The following is a 21,438-nucleotide window of genomic DNA, read 5'->3' on the forward strand; positions in this document are numbered from 1 at the left end:
ATCTTTGGCTTTCTCTGCAAGAGTGTGTGCGTGATTAATTATTCATGTCCAGAAATAATTCCAGTGCCACTTACTGAAATATTAAAAATGTGGTGTAAATTAATACACACCTATATGGTGCAGGCTGTGGGGGCTGCTATATTATTGTGGGATGGACGGCTGGCCCAGGCCCCCTCCCCCTTTCAGGCTCCTTATTCGACCTAACGCCTTAGAACATCTGTGAGATACAAGAGTTTGTTGGAGGACAGAGGGCCCGTCATGATGTGCTGCGTCGCCGCCACGCATCTCCTTACACGTGCACACTATGTGGATCAAGCCCCATTCTGTAGCAAGAGCCCCCTCCCCATCTCCCTCAGTAGCCCACAAAGTTCACACCCAACTCCCACTGTGTCCGTTCAGGACCTCGCTATTTCCCATATGCTGCGAAGAAATATCTCCAGCCCCCACCCAGTGCTCTGGCCCGCAGGCCAGCACGGTAAAGCATAGCTGGCATCATATATGGCTTGGCACCTTTCAAGCTGATAGATGTGCACGGATGCTGCCAGCTGGAGATTTGCACTTGTGTGACACAGGTCAACTCAGGTTCCAACATACGACTGTCGCAGGGAGCCTGCTTTCGTTCTCTTTTGTTATGCAAGTAGAAGCATATTACAACCAAAAAATTTCACCTTATCAATGGTTAAAAGAAAAAAAAAAAGCATTCCTGGCAGGACCCACATAAGCATTTAGGGGCTTAATTTTAACCGGTGTCTAACGGGACCCTCATTTTTTTCATGCTCCATATTGGCCCGGTTAACTGGAGGTTTGAGCTTGGGTGACATAGGTCAGCTGTTTTGTATGGTGTGTTTGCATACAATGCGTTTGCAGTGCAAGTTCTTTTTTGGGTTGCATGTACATTGCTCTATTTGTAAAAGAATAAACGCCAGGCCCCACAAATTTCCTCATAAGCTCAGGGACCGCGCTATCAAAGGTTGGGGCGCCGTATAACAAGTGTCTGGTCTTGCTTCTACCTCCGGCCTCTTTAATCCACCAGCAGCTGCCCCCTGCCTGCACGTATTGTGTGCTACGGAATGCACGCATGCGTTGGTTGTGTTTACTATTAGAGTTGTTTGGGATTTAGAAATGCTTTTACATGCATGAGTGTCTGACAGGCCGTGCTAGTTACTCTTTGCTGCGGTGCCTTGTTCTTTATAGGCCGCCCTTGCTGCCCCGCGTGGGGGAGTGCTTTTATGTGGCCCTGCGTGTGGCCACTTTACATTGTTATGTGCCCTTCCGCATTATAGCAACTTCCATTTTAAGCTGCGTGAATCAGAAATACACCCGGCTCCAAGTTTGTTTACATTGTGGCCTCTGCTTCGGATTTGTAAAAAAATAAACACCAGTGCCCCACAGATTTCTTCATAAGCTCACTCCACTACTCCTATTGTAATTGAGATACTATTTCCCAACCTCCCCCCTCCCATTTTTTATGCCCTCCTCCCCCATAACAAAAAAACGATACGAAATTAGCATTAGAACAGGCAGAGAAAAGTTCCCAGCATTGCATGGACAAAAAACTAGAACAATTATTTTTTTGTTAATTCTGTTTTTATTAGGGTCGTTCAGTTGTACATCAAGTTTGCTTGTTTTATTCATGTGTATTGTGCAACTCTTTTCTTGGTTTTAAAGTCTCTGCTTGTTCAGTTTACTTGTTTCACTGGTGCCTGGTACATAAATTCTCCTGTCGAGGAAAAAAACGGTGTGTTCCATTCTGTAATGCAGAGGCCTCAACAATGCTGAAAATGGTACTGCCCTATTTTTTGATACCAGTAAAAAACAAGCATTTGCAATGCAATAGGTTTTGCATTTGTGAGAGTTTAAGCTATTGGCATTGTAAATAACAATGCACTTCACTTATGTTTTAAAAATCAACAAGTAAATAAAAGCCATTGTCATTTACAATACCAATAGCTCAAACTCTAGTAAATGCGAGACCTATTGCATTGCAAATGCTTGTTTTGTTTGGAACTCACTTAGCTTCTCACCCTTGGTCGTATCCGCAAACCGCATCTCAGCCGCATATCGGCTCTTTGCATCTCTGTTCGCTGCCATAATGATTTTCCAACTCGGGGTTTGTTATCCCAAGCACAACCCTCTCCTGTATTCACAAGCATGTTACACGCTGTAGCTGAACTCGTTCAGCCATACCGATTTCGCCAGCATCTCTGCATTTGTTTGCAATAGACGGATTTGGGACTCCTCTTACTGCTCCGGTGAATCAGCTGATCGACGGATGTCCTGAAAACTCCGTCACTCGCCTCACAGCTGTTAGCGCTTCACGGTTCCTTTATAATCCTGGTGTTATTTCAAACGTTGTAGTGGCGTGCAGGATACTTTATTAATATGTGACATAGCAATTTTGCGAGTTCTCCTGCCTCTGACGGCTTTGGGCTCACGGCGAGGTAGCGGACCTCCAATATCATCTCCTTAGTTTCTTTGTGCAGAAACCAATGCCGAGCCCAATTCCTTTAACAAGGATGTATTTTTATTTTATACAGCAAAAACACCTGACGCCTGCTGGAGAGAGTCTAGAATAGGTTGGGTTTGTGAGAGTGCTTAGTGTTCACTCGCCAGCCGTCTGCAGGTCCTGCTGGAGAGAGTCTAGAATAGGTTGGGTTTGTGAGAGAGTGCTTAGTGTTCACTCACCAGCCGTCTGCAGATCCCGCTGGAGAGAGTTAAGAATAGGTTGGGTTTGTAAAAGAGAGATTAGTGTTCACTCGCGAGCCGTCTGAAGGTCCTGCTGGAGAGAGTTTAGAATAGGTTGGGTTTGTGAGAGAGTGCTTAGTATTCACTCGCCAGTCATCTGCAGGTCCTGCTATAGAGTCCAGAATAGGTTGGGTTTGTGAGAGTGCTTAGTGTTCACTCGCCAGTCATCTGCAGGTCCTGCTATAGAGTCCAGAATAGGTTGGGTTTGTGAGAGTGCTTAGTGTTCACTCGCCAGCCGTCTGCAGGGCCTGCTGGAGAGTCTAGAATAGGTTGGGTTTGTGAGAGAGTGCTTAATGTTCACTCGCCAGCCGACAGCAGGTCCTGCTGGAGAGAGTCTAGAATAGGTTGGGTTTGTGAGAGAGTGCTTAGTGTTCACTCACCAGCTGTCTGCAGGTCCCACTGGAGAGAGTTAAGAATAGGATGCATTTTTGGGAGTGCTTAGTGTTCACTCGCCACCCATCTGCAGGTCCTGATGGAGAGAGTCTAGAATAGGTTGGGTTTGAGAGAGTGCTTAGTGTTCACTCGCCAGCCGTCTGTAGGTCCTGCTGGAGAGAGTCTAGAATAGGTTGGGTTTGTGAGAGAGTGCTTAGTGTTCACTCGCCAGCCGTCTGCAGGTCCTGCTGGAGAGAGTCTAGAATAGGTTGGGCTTGTGAGAGTGCTTAGTGTTCACTCGCCAGTCATCTGCAGGTCCTGCTATAGAGTCCAGAATAGGTTGGGTTTGTGAGAGTGCTTAGTGTTCACTCGCCAGCCGTCTACAGGTCCTGCTGTAGAGTCTAGAATAGGTTGGGTTTGTGAGAGAGTGCTTAGTGTTCACTCGCCAGCCGTCAGCAGGGCCTGCTGGAGAGAGCTTAGAATAGGTTGGGTTTGTGAGAGAGTGCTTAGTGTTCACTCACCAGCCGTCTGCAGGTCCTGCTGGAGAGAGTCCAGAATAGGTTGGGTTTGTGAGAGAGTGCTTAGTGTTCACTCACCAGTCGTCAGCAGGGCCTGTTGGAGAGAGCTTAGAATAGGTTGGGTTTGTGAGAGAGTGCTTAGTGTTCACTCGCCAGCCGTCTGCAGGTCCTGCTGTAGAGTCTAGAATAGGTTGGGTTTGTGAGAGAGTGCTTAGTGTTCACTCACCAGCCGTCTGCAGGTCCTGCTGGAGAGAGCCTAGAATAGGTTGGGTTTGTGAGAGAGTGCTTAGTGTTCACTCGCCAGCCGTCAGCAGGGCCTGCTGGAGAGAGTCTAGAATAGGTTGGGTTTGTGAGAGAGTGCTTAGTGTTCACTCGGCAGCCGTCTGCAGGTCCTGCTATAGAGTCTAGAATAGGTTGGGTTTGTGAGAGAGTGCTTAGTGTTCACTCGCCAGCCGTCAGCAGGGCCTGCTGGAGAGAGCTTAGAATAGGTTGGGTTTGTGAGAGAGTGCTTAGTGTTCACTCACCAGCCGTCTGCAGGTCCTGCTGGAGAGAGCCTAGAATAGGTTGGGTTTGTGAGAGAGTGCTTAGTGTTCACTCGCCAGCCGTCTGAAGGTCCTGCTATAGAGTCTAGAATAGGTTGGGTTTGTGAGAGTGCTTAGTGTTCACTCGCCAGCCGTCTGCAGGGCCTGCTGGAGAGTCTAGAATAGGTTGGGTTTTTGAGAGAGGGCTTAGTGTTCACTTGCCAGCCGTCTGAAGGTCCTGCTGGAGAGAGTCTAGAATAGGTTGGGTTTGTGAGAGAGTGCTTAGTGTTCACTCGCCAGCCGTCTGCAGGTCCTGCTGGAGAGAGTCTTGAATAGGTTGGGTTTGTGAGAGTGCTTAGTGTTCACTCGCCAGTCATCTGCAGGTCCTGCTATAGATTCCAGAATAGGTTGGGTTTGTGAGAGTGCTTAGTGTTCACTCGCCAGCCGTCTACGGGTCCTGCTGTAGAGTCTAGAATAGGTTGGGTTTGTGAGAGAGTGCTTAGTGTTCACTCGCCAGCCGTCAGCAGGGCCTGCTGAAGAGAGCTTAGAATAGGTTGGGTTTGTGAGAGAGTGCTTAGTGTTCACTCACCAGCCGTCTGCAGGTCCTGCTGGAGAGAGTCCAGAATAGGTTGGGTTTGTGAGAGAGTGCTTAGTGTTCACTCGCCAGCCGTCAGCAGGGCCTGCTGGAGAGAGCTTAGAATAGGTTGGGTTTGTGAGAGAGTGCTTAGTGTTCACTCGCCAGCCGTCTGCAGGTCCTGCTGTAGAGTCTAGAATAGGTTGGGTTTGTGAGAGAGTGCTTAGTGTTCACTCACCAGCCGTCTGCAGGTCCTGCTGGAGAGAGTCTAAAATAGGTTGGGTTTTGTGAGAGAGAGCTTAGTGTTCACTCACCAGCCGTCTGCAGGTCCTGCTGGAGAGAGTCTAGAATAGGTTGGGTTTGTGAGAGAGTGCTTAGTGTTCACTCGGTAGCTTTTTGCAGGTCCTGCTGGAGAGTCTAGAATAGGTTGGGTTTGACAGGGAGAGAGCCACGGTATGGCTGACCTTTTCCATGGAGGGGCGCTGTTAGCAGATAAATGTACACACTCTTGCCAGTAGTACTAACAGTGTTGACTGGGGCTTGGCATTGCCCTCAACATTCCTTTGTAAAGCTTGTATGTTTTTATTACTTTCATGTTTTACATCTCAAACCTTGATTTACAAACCTGTGCTGAATATACCCAGCTAGCAGCCCATCTGGACATGGGAGGAGCGGGCCTGATCTAGTCACTTACTACGATCAGTGAGGATATTTAAGTGGCGATAAACAGGTTTGACATTGAAATCCATCGGCTTTGAGTCTCTGTGCGGTCTCCTTTAATATTTGACTAACCAACAGTGTTACATCAGGCCCCTCACACCTCTCCGATGAGGAACACCCTAGACCAGTGGTCTCAGAACCTTTTAATACCACCCCTCCCCTTCCTCCCAGCAATCATAGGGCGACCCTTAGAATTTTTCACAATTATTCTATTCAATTGGCAATGTTTAAATATGTCTAGACTTATTTAAGCATTGCAGTTAAGTTCTGTTTTAAAGATGCAATCAAATGCATGATTGCCCAACATACTGTTCTAGTCAGGCAAGCCTTACTATAGTTTAATAGTCCGCTGCCGAGGGCCTGCGGCTCGTGCCCAAAACACAGGTTCAGGGACTTTAACAACCAGTATACCCTGAGGCAGAAAGGCTACAAGGCTATTAGAACATTCCACCCACTGAGAGTAGAATGTTCTAAATTAAAAAGGGAGAAACATGAAGGGAAACATTGGAATGTTGGAGCTCCGGACTTATACCAGCCATTACAAGCCCGGAGCTGCTTTAATGGAGCTCCCGACATTCCAATGTTCTAATAACGGGTACAAGTACCCACAGTGTATTAATTTGAAGTGGGGATGGGGGTTTTGAAGAACATTTGGAGTACCGTCCCTTTGACACATACTCCCAGCTAGGATATAAATGACCAAACATGTTAGTGACGGCCCATTGGAGAGCAGCTTACTGCCGCTCATTATTTTCAACTTAAAATAAAGCACTGTTATCAGTATAACATCTTTTTGGCCAGAGCCTGGCGCCCCATCTGTGATCGCCTGAGTCCCCCCTAAGGGGGCACCCCCCCACTTTGAACACCTCCACCCTAGACATACATTTCAAGCATTCAATTTTAAAATTGGCTAATTCATGTATACAAGGATTTCTTTTAAAAAATACACAAATATTGCTAAAAAGGTGTTTTAATCTTGCTAAAAAGTGAGGTGTAGTTAAAGTGTCTTGCGAATGACCGATTGCCTAAAAAGTTAAAAGCCTTGGTTGACAAGACAATCATAGCCTTACTTTGAAAAGCTGGAGAGGGAGACTTAGACATACATTTCAAGCCGTAAGTAAGAACAATTAGTATTAGGTAAAAAAAAAATGGTCAAATAAACTATACTAGGTGATTAAATGTTGATGAGTTCATCGTGGGGCTGCGTAACAGTACGACCAGAGAAAGGGAGGTTTGTGGCTCCGTATTTGCCCAGTGATTTGGCCTCTCTGGTGGCAAATTTGGTGAACCGAATGTTCAGCTTTGTATTTTCAGAGCTCATGGCGGCTATTATCGCCTCGCGACATGTACAAGCTCCGAGTTTGTTCCATGCGTCATGCAGTAAGCTCCTTCTCTCATTGAGTAATGCGGGACACACGCAGGCTATGTGCTCCATTGCTTCAGAGTGGTAACCGCATTTTCTACATTCAGGACTGACATTTGGGCACCGCCATTTGCGTAAATGCTCTAAAAAAATTCCATTCTCCCAATCTTAGGACGATACATTTTAACTTCCAAAAAAGTGCAAACGTGCATGATAAATGAGATGATTCAACCCTCGGTTTGAAGTCAGAAATACCCGCCCAGAAATGTTTCGTTCTGAACAGTTTAACCCTGTCTGAATGAAAATACCATAGCCGGACACTTCTCTTAATAACAGTCTTTAATGCCGGCTGTGACAGATATGTTCCTCAGTATTCCTTGACGCCGAGTAGCGGCAAGGAATGGTTAAGATGATGCCGATGTTTTTGGCTAGATTGGCTGGTCAATATTTAATTCCAAAGTCTTAACTCCAAGCTGCCTTCCCGGGAATTGCTCAGTCTATAGCAAAGCTTTGTAAACGCCCCGGCCACGACACCATGATGGTCTAAAAGTCCATGTCTAAGTCTGATTTGGACTTGCGACGAGGATCTTGGCAGGCGCCATGCTCGTTTAAAAATGTTGGTGGTTAATTTGTTTAGAGGAGTACTTAATGCGCACATCATGATCTCATGCCCATATGAAAGGGAGTTGGTTATCTTTGCCTTCATCACCTTTAACAATGGGGTAAGACTTGGGCCAAGTAGTTGTTTCGAAAGTTTTGCTGAGGCAACCTCAAGTGTCCAGGCTTTTGCCCTTACTGCCTCTTCATGCTTTACAAAGGAGCCTCTGGCGTCCCAAAAAATTCCCAAATATTTGTAATGAGATACTGTTTCAATGTTTTTTTTTTTTTTTTAAACCTTTATTCACGTAAAAGTGTACACCGCTATTCAGCCGAACATCCCGGGGGCACGGCAGCTTGTGAAAGACATAATATCATGGCACACATCGATCAGATTTCCGGATATGAGAGGTTTAATTTTACTGTTTGAGGAGGATGACATCAAAAACGTAAAAGGTTAAAATATAGTATAAAGAAATATGGGGATCAGGTGCCAAACCATAAGCTACATCTATAGAACAGGCGGGTCAAACAAGAAGTCCAGCAGAGAAGGCATGGGCACTGCATCAAAGAGTCAGGATACACCAACATACAATTACCATGAGTGCGATTAGACGTCCGCCCTGTCCTACCCACAATACAACAACAACTGAGGCACAGATCACGACAAATCAATGGAGGCACAGCGGTCATCCCAATAAACTGATCCCAAACCCAGAAAAAGAGAAAAGGAGAAAGGAAAACCAAAAGAGCGAGGAAAAAGGCCATAGAAACAAAAAAGGGAGAAACAATAAACCCCTCCCCAACCCTCCACCCCGCACCTCTGCAGATGGCTACGGCCTACCCCCCTAGCAGCGTGCCTGTCGCCCAGTATCTAAACCCGAAATATAGCAGAGAGAAGAAAAGCAGAAAGAAGAAGAATTATAAAGAGAAGAAAAAACGTGGAGGGGTCCCCAGCACAGGCCCCCGGCCCCTCCCCCCCCACACACCGCCGCTCAATAATTCAACACCCCAGCGCCGCTACCAAGATTCCAAAGGCAACAAATTAAAACAGGATGGCGGTTACTCCTCCGGCTCCACAAGTAACATAGCTAAGACGAGAGCCCCCCGTGCAGCAATCAAAGGAGACAGACAGCCATCATTCAACCCAGACCCACCCAGTATTAAGAGAAACATATCACAGTCCGGTGAATGCAGGATCAGTAAAGCAGGCTACCGAAAATAATACAAACAGGTAAGTCCGGAGAAAGGCAGGGAAGCTTGCAGTACACCAGAACACAACACAGTCGAAAGCCATCTACAGTCCATCCGGCAGCTTCAGTTCAAACGAACAAAGTACAGTCCAAAAGAGTAGTCATGGCCTTGCGTAAGGTGTGGATGACGATAACAGCCACCGGAGAAAGGACATGGTACGAGACTCCAAGACACGCACATCCCATGGAGTCTCCGATAGTCCTTGTACCCAGGGAAGCCGGTGTCAATGGGGCGATCCATGTTGAAACAGACAGGGAGACTCCCAACAGACGAACTCTCGCCTCTCAGCCACCAGTAAAACACGGAAACACTCACAGCAATGTCCCCACCAGTACCTTCGGAGGGGACAGAAAGGCGAAGTCTCCCACGACAATACCGAGATCAGGCTGTCCCTCATTCCAGACGTGTCAAGGTTGGGCACGATGGCCATCCGGTCCGAATCATGAACCACCAGCACACAGGGGGGGGGGCATCCGATCCCCGCTCCCCGATCTTCCGCTTGCGCCAGTATCTCCCCGGGCAGGTACGGCTCAGTGAATGCGACCGCACAAACTGGGACCCCCAGGATAAATGCCGCATGGGTGTATGTCAGTGCAGCCAGCCCGAGATACAAGAAAAGGGGGGCCCAGCACCAATTTCTCCATGCCGCACACAGTGTGGGTGCCATCTCCATTTCCCCACAAAAGGGTCATATATTCGCCCCCTGGATCTCAAGGCGCCTTCGAAGCTGCTGCGAATCAATCGGCTCCTGTCCCCTAGAGCGTGAAATATAGTCAGCTTTACGCGGGTCACACAAGCCATGTTAGGGAGACAAAGAGCGATGGCGTATTTTCCTGGTCGACTAAGCAGCAATCGAGGGGGGGCATGGTCGTGACAGATATCCCATCCGTCATATTACAAGTTCCGTAGGTTGTATGCACTTGTGGTGGAATGAACGGGACTTCTGCCATGGTCGTGACAGATATCCCATCCGTCGTATTATAAGTTCCATAGGCTGTATGCACTTGTGGTAGAATGAACGGCACATCTGCCATGTCGCTTCTCAAATGTGGTCTATTGAGTGAAGGCGCTCTGGGGTATAATAACAATAGGTCACTACCTTGGTGAAGGTTTCAGTGAGTCCCATTTGATAGGCTGAGTGACGGGCCCTATAGTATATCCCTTCCCACGCTTTGTGACTGAGTGTCCTGCCCAGTTCCCTTTCCCAGTGCGCCCGTCCGGAACTATAAGTGTGAGCATGTCTGGCCTGCAGCATCCTATATAAATCTGATATTAGCTTTTTATCTGGCGTGCGCGTAATAAGCCTGAGAATGAGCTGGTTCCCTTGCGGAATGAAACAAGTAAGCTGAAACTTAGGCTTTAAGTCAACCAGATAAAATCATGAACTGATGCGGTCGTAAACATGAAGTACAACAGAATTTATTAACGGAACAAAAATAAAAACAATTTACATTTATACATCATAAAGTTCCTAAATTTAACAATAAAATACAATTTAAATTTTTTTTTTCGATCTTATTGTGACCTGCACAATACAAAGGACAGACAAAACAAATTTTTGGGAAAACTTAAAAAATTGTAAAATACAAGTAGTACATTCAGCGTTCTAGTTTCATCACACCCTCGTTTTATAGCCACAAATGTTATATAAACAAGGGGGGAAAACACTTGAATTGTACGGTGGTTGAGCGTCGACGCGTTTCGGTGGTACTGGACGGAAATGTGCTCCACCTTTATCAAGACTGAAGTTTGATGTCTGTCTTTTTACTTGGTCTGGGCAATTACCCTATAATAAATATACATACAATTAATCATACCATTCACCTAAAATATTAGTACAATTGTAATATTCAGTCTGCTCTTAACATTTCCATATCACATTGTTGACCCTCTTTTCCTATCGCAGATCGCCATTTGCGACCAACCTAGTCCTACCATACTCTGTCTGTACTGTCATACCTCATTTCTATTGTCCCCAACTTTACTAACTGTTATAGACAACCAGATCCATTGTTTACTGGGAATTTGAACTGGAAAGAGTCTACCTCTGTGTACAGTTAGTTTGTGTTATGCAACATCTGTTGTATACCTTATCGTGTTTCTTTAAAATATATGTTGCCATCTTTTGTGGTTATATAGACACACTCCCTTCATAGAAGTATTTACATCTACGATCATTTAGACCCTCATTCATTTTAAGTTTCAGAAAGGGAGCCCGTTATGCGTCTAAATATTTTTAAATAACACTTCTATTATTGTAATACGGTTATTGAGGTGGAACTCATTCTGTGACTAATACTATTTAAGTAGCCTATATGCTATAATAATGTGAATTATTAGGTCTCCATCTTACCTATACAAATCAGCATTGCATGATTTGGCTGATAAGTCTGGAAGCAATTTTCAATCGTGTTGTTTATATGCCATCTATGCCAACATGCTTATTTATTCAGAAGGATTTTATTCAAGATGTCTGCAGAGATAAAACAGTTATATACGCTTGGATGGGCACAATTAAAGTATGGTGCTTAAATCTTAATCCTAAATTGTATTTTATGGAGTTAATAGTAGGGAAGCCGAAGAGCCTCGGTCCCTACTGCCCTTGATTAAGCTAGAACGGATAACTAAAAAGCATTTTATTGAAATAATATACCTGCAAAATCTGTTGAGTAGTTTGAATGTAAAAACACTTTGCACTCGCGTAAGGATGCGTGAGTACGTGGTTCCTATGGTGGTTAGAATCGTGTTCGTTCTAAGTAAAAGAAAGCATAAAAACCCTTTGTTGGTGAGTTGTGTTGATATAGTTTAAAGGTTAAGTTAATAAAAACCGTCATGTACGTACCTCCAATAGTGGAGTGATTCTTTCTCTCCAGATAATGAAAGAGAGAAGAGCTCTGGAAACCGTTTCTCGATGTAAGGCGTTTTCGCGTTTATTAAGCCTGAAGCTGCTAAATGTTGCAGGTGGTTGAAGGCAGGGAGCTTTAACGAAGATATGACGGCTTCCCCAATCGAAGATTGAATGGCCCCTAATGAAGTAAAGTTTACATTATTGAAAGAAGGATGATACCTATAGGTCTGTTGGTCTATTCTCCAGTAACGCGGCAGATGGAATCTTACCTTCTCGTGCGGATAAATCACGCTGTCTCGGGGGTTCTGAAAAAATGGTACGGCAACCAGCACTCACCCTTGCTTAAGTGTTGGGTGCCGTATCCGGATTGGTCTGTGCCGGTTTATATATTGGCCTATCGTCTTTGCCTATTTCGAGGTTTTTAGATTTGCATATTGCGCTTGTAATCCACTCGGTCCTATTGGTTGTATTGGTCTTGGTGGGAAGCTCACCTCTACGAGTTGGTTGTGTTTCCACCGCGGTCCTCCCATAACTTGCGTTTATCCATGCCCTATCTAGAGGGTGTGTTGGAATGCATTTAATTTTATATATCTCACCCTAAGCTTATTTACGGGATGCGCTTTGTAATCGCATCTATTTTCTAAGACTTGGAAGGGCTGTACTATAATAGGGGCGGGAGGTATCCTTAAAGCGAGAGTAACATTACTTCCTTGCGAGGATTGCGTGTATGCGCAAGAAACCTGCTGCCCTCTATTCTCAAGATTACCGAAGTCTGTAATCTTTCATCTATGGCTAAATTCTGAAAGCGTATGTGCATTTGTCATAATTGTGAATGTGCCCCGCGGTGGTGGAAAAAGGCTATGTAAACCTACTCTGCGCATGTGCAGTCGCTATCTAGGATGAGAGGGTCATATCAAAAATGCGCGTAATAAGCCACAGCTCATAGGGGAGAAGATGTCTATCAGCCATAAGGCAGACTTGATCACTGAGTTCCCAGTACCGTGCTTGCAAATACCAAAGCCTCTTTGAGTTCCTAGAAACCTCCAACCTGCTCCACCCCTTACAAACTGGCTTCCGGCCTAGACAGAGCACAGAAACTGCTCTGCTGGCGGTCGTTGAGGAAAGTAGGAAACTGCTAGATGCCGGAGGAGCAGCAGCGATCATTCTATTAGATCTGAGCGCAGCCTTCGACAAGGTGAATCACCAGGTCTTGATTCACCGCCCCGGCTAGTTAGAAGTATCTGGCACCGCCCTGAGCTGGCTGCGCTCCTTCATGGAAAGCTGTACGTTCCAGGTCTTATAAGATGGCATGAGTTCCAAACCTTGGCTCCTCCAGTGCGGCGTCCCTCAGGGTTCGTCGCTGAGCCAGACACTTTTCAACGTGTATATGGTCCCCCTGGCATCTATTGTAGCTCCTTTTGGGATCCATATGGTTACCTACGCCGATGACACCCAACTGGTTGTAGCCCTAATCCAATCCGCACCTCACTCCACGACGTTGAAAGCCTGTCTCACGGAAGTGGTAAACTGGATGGGGTCCTTCCATCTGAAACTTAATGGAGGTAAGACCGAGATCATGACCCTGGGTAACTTTGATAATTCTGCCCTTAGAACCATCTGGCCAGCATGCATGGGTTCAGTCCAATCCCCCAAGCCTGAAATAAAGTGCCTGGGCATCTGGCTGGATTATAAATTGACATTCCAAGTGCAAGCCAGCAAGATAGTGGCAACCTGCTTTGGCTTAATCAGAATGGCTAGGAAAGTGCTCCCCCTGCTTCCTCCCCAAGCCAAGAAAACCATGGTCCAGTCCATTCTGCTCTCCAGACTGGACTATGGTAATGCGCTCTACCTAGGATCCCCCACCTCGGTAATCCACAGACTGCAGGTTATCCAGAACTACGCAGCCAGACTATTGACGGGAATGCCAAAACTGTCCTCCGCAAAACCCGCTCTCCGTCTCTTGCACTCTCTGCCAGTGAAAGAGCGAATCAGTGTTAAATCCCCGTGTATTGTTCATAAATCACTTCAGGGGCTAGACCCGCCTCTGATCTCAGCCATGGTTCAAGCCTTACAAAGCTACGAGACAGCTGCGCTCGGGTGCCCTTCATGTCATCGTAACCCCTAGAATAAAACGTGCTAGAAGTGGTGGCAGACGCTTTTCCCTGAATGCAGGCAGACTCTGGAACGCTCTGCCTCTCTACCTCCGGACCGAATGCAGTCACCACTCCTTTAGGAAACCGATAAAAACCTTCCTATTCCCTTAAAGCATTCATTTGCTCTGTCTTCTGGACCAGTAGGTTAGCCTAGCGCTGGGAGGCTCCCGGGTAGCCATGTGCTCTATAAATTCCCATTCATTCATTCATTCATTCATTCATTCAGGTGTTCTGGTTGTGATGACCCTAAACGATGCAACTGGATGTTTAAGGGGAGAAAATTGATTTCAATCAAGTTGAAGGTGATGAGGTTATATTTCTTTAGACCCTTGGTAGGACCTGCTGATATGAGTAGGATACCCTCATGCGGGACTAGCATGGCGTTTGGGAGGCCATCAAGGAGCGCACTGCAGCGTGCACAACCACCATCCGGACGGTTTGAACAGCTGTCCTGAAATTGTGTTCAGGGAGAGGGGTTTATCTTTCTTTAGTAGAGGGAGATGGTACCAGGCTTTTTTTGCTTTCTTAGCAGTGTGTTCCTTGAGGGTGACATTGATGGTTAGGGTGCATCTAAGTGACCTGGCATTCAGTGAAAGTTGGGGTTTACATCAGTTCAGATTCATGTTTCTTGATACAATGGCTTTGTCATATTCCTACCCTCCCTCTGGTCTCTCCTCAAGACCCTCCTCTGCCTGACTAGATAAGTTGCAGGCAGTGTTTGAGGTGTAGGGTGGCTGGAGCAGAGGAGCCTTTCAAGTAGAGTTGAGTATCATTGACATATTGGTGACTCTTGATGCTGTTATAACTAATTATAGCCCCGAGAAGCTCCACGTCGAGGCTGACGATCACAGGAGGCAAGTGGGGTTGAGCTTCAGGTAAAAACTGGACAAGATTGACACCCAGATTAAACCCCATTTTATAAAGTACTAGAAATCCGTATTTAAATTAAGAGTACTGTATTCACAATAACAGCTGTTCAGTCAGTGTCTCCCACCTGAATCTCAACTGACATTCCAACCGTCAGTGGAAACTTGGTAAGTACCAAGACATAGCAAGAGCGGGGAAGCAGAGTGAAGCAGAAAGGAACAGGAAGAAATGGAAAGGTGATAGCATATAATGGTTGCTAAACTATAAATTACAACACCCCACAAGACCTTACTCCTGCCCCTTAGCCTCCGACTGCTGCCTTACCTTCCTTCCTGCCTGTGTTTGTATTCTCCTGTCACCCTTTTATCCTTTCTCTCCTTCTTTCATTCCACCCTTTTGAGCCCACTTTTTAGGTCTCGTCTAAGCCATCGCGTTAGCGATGCTTTGGCGAGATAAGGGGCTTTCAAAAGTGCTCCCAAAGGCTAAAGGCGGATGAGGTACAATGCCTGTGCGCCGGGCGCGCGCACCATTTGTCCGACTTCAGCCTTTGTAATCACTTTTGCGGCCACTTTGATGTTCTCAGTGAGCCGCGTGGCCCTTCCTTTTCCCACTTCCTGCAGTCATTCAGCATAACTTTGTCTTACCACCAGATGGATGTTTATTCTGAGTTAATCAAGGCATAGTACACTGTATAATGTATCTGAGCGCTTGGCCTGTCCTTCCTGCCTTGAAGTCGGTGCGCTTTTAGACCATCGAGTTCCTCTACAGTTCCCACACTAATGAAAAAGTGAATAGTGTTTGCGAATCGCCTCCAGTTTGACAGGAAAAACATTGTGCGCTGAAGCAGTCTCTGAACTGGATCAAACGTTCACAGAAATGAAGATCCTCAATATTAATATATTTCTGTATCTTTCGGGACGTGTGCTGGGGACAATACACGCAGGTATAAGAAATCTGGTATCACTCGATTTCTCCGCTGATGTTTTTGAGACTGAATTCTTGCCATTAATATAAACGTGATGCGTTTTGTGAAACATCACTTTCAATGATACATGAAGGCCGCGCTTCTCACCTGTCCTAATAGCACTGCTGACTATCCAAATGCACGTAAGATTTTTATGCTTCATGCTTGCTGGCTCTAGACATGTAAAAGACCCATTCCACTCCAATTCATAGACCGTATGCTGCCCAAGTGACCACTGTTTGAGCCTAAACCTTCATTTCCTGGTGAGAAGGCCCTTTATGCATCATCTGTGGCGACGACAAAGAAGCAGCATTTCAAAGGAACTGCTACTGGCACAAGTGGGCCTAGGAATAGGTTATGATAGCGGATAACTAGATGGAACGCTGTCTTTGTTAACTGGCAAATGCATTATAGCACACTTTGATGCAGGCCCTTAGGGCACCTCTCTGGTGTGCTGTAGGACACTTAAAGCAACCTAAATAACAATCGTAGTGTTTTAAGTGCCTAGAAGCACAAAGTGACCGTGTGAAAGGTACTAAGTTTCTTCATGCTGAACACAATAAGTAGGCTTCAGAGCCTCACAAGACTCCCATTTGGCAGATAATTTCAAAACTGATTGTTTTAGATCTCATGAGATTTCATGTACAGGGAGTAAATATTTTTGAAGAATGAAGGAGTGGGTGCGTAGCAATGCTTTGATCAAGAGGATGTATACAGCCTAGTTTCATAGACAAAGCTATTATGCTGGACAACTGTTTCGTTAACTTGATACTGCCAGTTTGACTCACAACTCCGTTTTAGCTTTATGCAAATAAAATGAAGACCCCAGTATTAACAAGCACCACCATCGGTTCTTAATTCTCATAAAGTAACTATATCGATTGGCTTGGATGCCACCTGTAGAACATATTGTATATTCCTCGATCGAGTCCAACGAGTGCTGCCACCGCTCCATCATTAAGGGCTGTTAGAAGCTCCTCGGAAAATGCTTACTACTCTAATTAGCGACAGTGTGTTTGCTCCACATGTGTATCATTAGGTGCCACTGGGGACGCACTGTGACATATCTGCCTGTCAGACCCCGTCCGCGTGCTTTGTGTGTGTGTGTCAGTTTTTGACTCGATTAGTGTGTTCTGGGTGTGCATCAAGTGCACTTGTGTATTTTTGAGGGGCCCGAATCTGTGCAGCTGCTCCATATGCATGCGCGTCTCAGTACATTTTATTTGTGAGCGCGCAGCGGAGTTCACATTTTGCATTTGGACGTAGGGACGTAGGTTCACCTAAGTGGATACGTCAAATTCACACAAACATGTTGTATCGGTGCACATGAGCACACTTCACCCCACCGCTCCCTGCTCAGATTCCCTTAGTCTGTTGAGTTGCACAGGAAGCCCTACATTCCTGCTTACTGCACCAGATTTTCTTTATTTTGCTCCGGGGCATGGGGCAGGGATCGTGTTGGAATCTGATTCTTCTTTTACCGAATGCTGCCCATCCCCCATTCTGCCACTTATGGGTTCACGCGCTCACATGGCCACCTCGCAGCATGCAGTTGGTGTTGGAAGAGAGGGGGCAGATGATTTTTATGTTCTCCATGCATTTGTACGCTATGGGGAGCTATTTTAACGCAGCTTCACTCAACTGCGAACCGGATGACTTGGACGCCAGGAATGTGCCGTTCCGCCTACAAGTAGGGTGAAAAGAGTCCACCGTTGAATGATCTGGATACCTCAGCGCAACTCATTCTTCTTTGAAGTCTCTTACGTAGTTGCCAACTGGAGGTCTGTCATATGTGAGACCTCCATCCTTTTAGACAACAGCGCTTTGTCCACATGTTTTTTTGAGCACCTACATAGATGACAAATTAAACCACACGTCCCAGAATGCATTCTGCTGCATGGTAAAAAGCCCAGACTGGCTGAAAGTGTTGCACTTGTCCAGGGCCGGATTTAGCATTGGTGGCGCACATCAATTAAGTAGTGGCAATTTTAAAAGGCTACATTCTATGCTGCTCTGGTGTATGTGACACATGGAGGAGGGATTTGAAGTGTGATACTTCATGTTAAAAGTCCCCCCCTCCATCCACAAATGGAGCAGTGGGTTTCTTAGGACACATGTTTATTTATGTTTCCATGCTCGAGTTCCAATCTCTGCTCCATAATTTTTAATTTATATATAGTATTCATATATTAATTCTATATGCGTGCTACATGGCAAAATAATTACAAGGTCCCAAAGGCGAGACCTATTGGCTATGCCAATGCTTGTTCTCCTCACTCTTAATCATGTACAGCTCCCGTTTTTTCTTCCATATTATCTGACACCCCCTTTACCTTTATTATACCCTTTCTTCCTCTTTGTTCTCCTTTAAACCTTACCTCTCTCTAGCTCTCCCCTTTATCCCTTCTGACCTGTTGCAGCCACCTTCTTCCCTACATCCGGTTTACTTTTCTTTTTTTCTTTCTTTCTTTCTTTCCTTCTTTCTTTCTTTCTTTCTTTCCTCTCTTCTACATCTCTCAAGCCCCTCTGCCCAGGGCCTCCACTCTTCCTCCTCTTCTAGCACTTTTCTCTTTTTTACTACTTCAAAAGTACAACTCCATTTTCAGTTTTCACTTTTGTCCCTTCCTCTCTCCTTCTGAGCCTCTCTTCACTCTCCTCCCATCTTCTCCTCAGTCCACCGTTCTCTGCATTCTGCTCCCACTCTTTCCTTCCTCTTGACACAGTCCTCCTTCCTTCTTTCCCTTCTGCCTCTTCCAGGGCCCTGCTACGTTTACCTTACCTATCTCCTAATCTGCTCCCATACCTTCCATCACCCCTTTCACTGCCTGCTCTCGTTTCTACCCCTTCATGTGTGATCCTGAAGCCACCAATTTCCTCTTCTGCATGAATTCCTCACCTCTCTCCCTCACTACTCTGCTCTCACCTACCCACTTTCCCTCTGTTCCTTCCCCTGACTACCTACAAACACTGCACCGTTGTAGCCATCTGACCCCTTTCTTTTATCCTCCACTCTCACTGATTGCTGTACCTCTGCTACTTGCATTTCCCCTTCCCTCCTGCACACAGCTTAGCTCTCGCTTGATAAAAGGAATCTTCTTTCATCACCACATCTCTTTCCCTCTCACCCCTTCACTCTCCTCTTCTCCTGAACTCCCTGTCTTTCTACTCACACCGTATATCTTGCTGCACATTGCTAATCAATGACGTCTCTGCAAAGGCCACACACACACAGATGTAGCTCCTCATCCCTGGCCCGGCTTCCATCTCCCTCTTCTCTAAATGTTTCTTTTTCCATAGAGATGAATGAAAGAAGTATCCTTTGCATCCCAAAGCCACTGTCCCCAGGAATGGCCAATGCATGATCTAACGTTGCTTAAACAACACCAGAATCTGTACATTACTGGCTGCCTTGTGTCCACTCCCTTGGCCCTTGTGGTCTGTTGCACACTGTGTCACCACAAACTACCTGCAAAACAGCTCAAACATTCTCTGCTTCCATTCAAAAAATGACAGCTCAATGCATTGAATCAGCTTATAATATTTCTTTTTGCCAATTTAATTTTATTAACTACTTTCATTTAATTCTACAGGGTGGTAAAGTATCACTGCTTAATAAAGCTCCAAAATGAATGTAGAAAACGCTTGACTCACAAAATAAAGAACTGCCGATAAGAATCCACCTGGCCATAAGGGGACTGTAACCTGTGAGAGACGTCATTCAAGGTGCAATAGGAATGCTCAAGGAAGGTTTGTAGGATGACTAAGCTAAGCTGCCTATTGAGATGACAACATATGAGCTCTGGACAGAAGTGTTCAGAACAGGGCGTACAGTCTATGTGAGAGGTTAATTGTGAACTTTATCTAAACCTGTCCTGGCACTGGCTCAATTTCTTACTTAATATGGCAAATTCACAAGATAAAAACCAATGTGAAGACAATTCCAGAACGAAATCTTGTATGTGTATTAAATATGAGAACAATTTTAGTCATCAATCCAGTCTCATTCAACATGAGAGAATTTAACACTGGGGAAAATCCTAAGCAGTGCTTTGAATGCCAGAAAAGCTTCAGTCAGAAAGTCAGTCTTACTTCCCATATGCAAACTCACACTGGACAAAAACCTTATCAGTGCTCCGAATGCCAGAAAAACTTTATCCAGAGAGTTAGTCTCACTCGCCATGAGCGAATCCACACTGGGCAAAAGCCTTATCAGTGCTCGGAGTGCCAGAAAAGCTTCAGTCAAAAAAATAATCTCACTCAACATGAAAGAATACACACTGGAGAAAAGCCTTATCAGTGCTCTGAGTGCCAGAAAAGCTTCAATCTCAAAGTCAATCTCATTCAACATGAAAGAACACACACTGGAGAAAAGCCTTATCAGTGCTCTGAGTGCCAGAAAAGTTTCAGTCAAAAAAATAATCTCACTCAACATGAGAGAACACACACTGGAGAAAAGCCTTATCAGTGCTTGGTGTGCCAGAAAAGCTTCAATCTCAAAGTCAATCTCATTCAACATGAAAGAATACACACTGGACAAAAGCCTTATCAGTGCTCTGAGTGCCAGAAAAGTTTCAGTCAAAAATCCAGTCTCAACAAACATGAGAGAACACACACTGGAGAAAAGCCTTATCAATGCTCGGAATGTCAGAAAACTTTCACTCTCAAATCCAGTCTCATTCAACATGAAAGAACACACACTGGACAAAAGCCTTATCAGTGCTCGGAGTGCCAGAAACATTTCCGTCAAAAATTCATTCTCACTAAACATGAGAGAACACACACTGGGCAAAAACCTTATAAGTGCTCTGAGTGCCAGAAAAGCTTCAGTCACAAAGTCAGTCTCATTCGACATGAAAGAACACACACTGGAGAAAAGCCATATAAGTGCTCTGAGTGCCAGAAAAGCTTCAGTCACAAAGTCAGTCTCATTCGACATGAAAGAACACACACTGGAGAAAAGCCATATAAGTGCTCTGAGTGCCAGAAAAGCTTCAGTCACAAAGTCAATCTTATTCGACATGAAAGAACACACACTGGAGAAACCCCTTATCAGTGCTCTGAGTGCCAGAAAAGTTTCAGTCATAAATTCAGTCTCAATCAGCATGAGAGAACACACACTGGAGAAAAAGCCTTATCAATGCTTGCTGTGCCAGAAACATTTCAGTCAAAAAGTCCATCTCGTTCAACATGAAAAACTACACACTGAACAAAAGCCTTATCAGTGCTTGGAGTGCCAGAAAAGTTTCAGTCAAATATTTAGTCTCACTAAACATGAAAGAACACACACTGGAGAAAAGCCTTATCAATGCTCGGAGTGCCAGAAAACTTTCAGTCACAAATCCAATCTCAATCGGCATGAGAGAACACACACTGGAGAAAGGCCTTATCACTGCTTGGTGTGCCAGACACATTTCAGTCAAAAAGTCCATCTCATTCAACATGAAAAAATACACACTGGAGAAAAAACGTATCAGTGCTCGGAATGCCAGAAAACTTTCAGTCTCCGATCCTGTCTCAATCAGCATGAGAGAATGCACACTGGAGAAAAGCCATATCAGTGCTCTGCGTGCCAGGAAAGCCAAACTTACTCGAAATGAAAGAACACACAGTGGAAACAACCCTTATGAGTGCTCTGAGTTCCAGAAATCTTTCAGTCATAAATTCAGTCTCACTAAACACGAGAGAACACACACAGGAGTAAAGCCTTATCAATGCCCGGATGCCAGAAAGCATAATCTCAAATCCAATCTCAATCAATATGAGAGAACACACACTGGAGAAAAGCCTCATTAGTGCTCGGAGGGTAATCTACCTTTACTTAGTGGGCACTAGTACGCATTACCATTAGTACGCATTTACCGTTACTTCACAAAGTACTTTTCTTTTGCAAACTATATACATCGTTGTTTGGAAAAGGAGGCGCTTCTGTTTCCAAACAAGGA

At 45.3% G+C, this 21,438-nt stretch overlaps 1 protein-coding gene across 1 annotated transcript in view; it reads left to right on the plus strand.

The window, feature by feature from the left end:
* Nucleotides 1-20,817, plus strand: part of LOC144805543 (uncharacterized) — a 472,572-nt gene extending 451,755 nt beyond the window's left edge. Inside the window, 2 exon segments of the mRNA XM_078672076.1 lie at nucleotides 19,413-19,516; nucleotides 19,518-20,817. Of these exon segments, the coding sequence (XP_078528202.1) occupies nucleotides 19,413-19,516; nucleotides 19,518-20,687 (1,274 nt within the window). The 3' untranslated portion in view covers nucleotides 20,688-20,817.
* The last annotated feature ends 621 nt before the right edge of the window (nucleotides 20,818-21,438 follow it).

The sequence above is a fragment of the Lissotriton helveticus genome (assembly GCF_964261635.1).
Source record: "Lissotriton helveticus chromosome 1_1 unlocalized genomic scaffold, aLisHel1.1 SUPER_1_unloc_14, whole genome shotgun sequence".
Classification (NCBI taxonomy): Eukaryota; Metazoa; Chordata; class Amphibia; order Caudata; family Salamandridae; genus Lissotriton; species Lissotriton helveticus.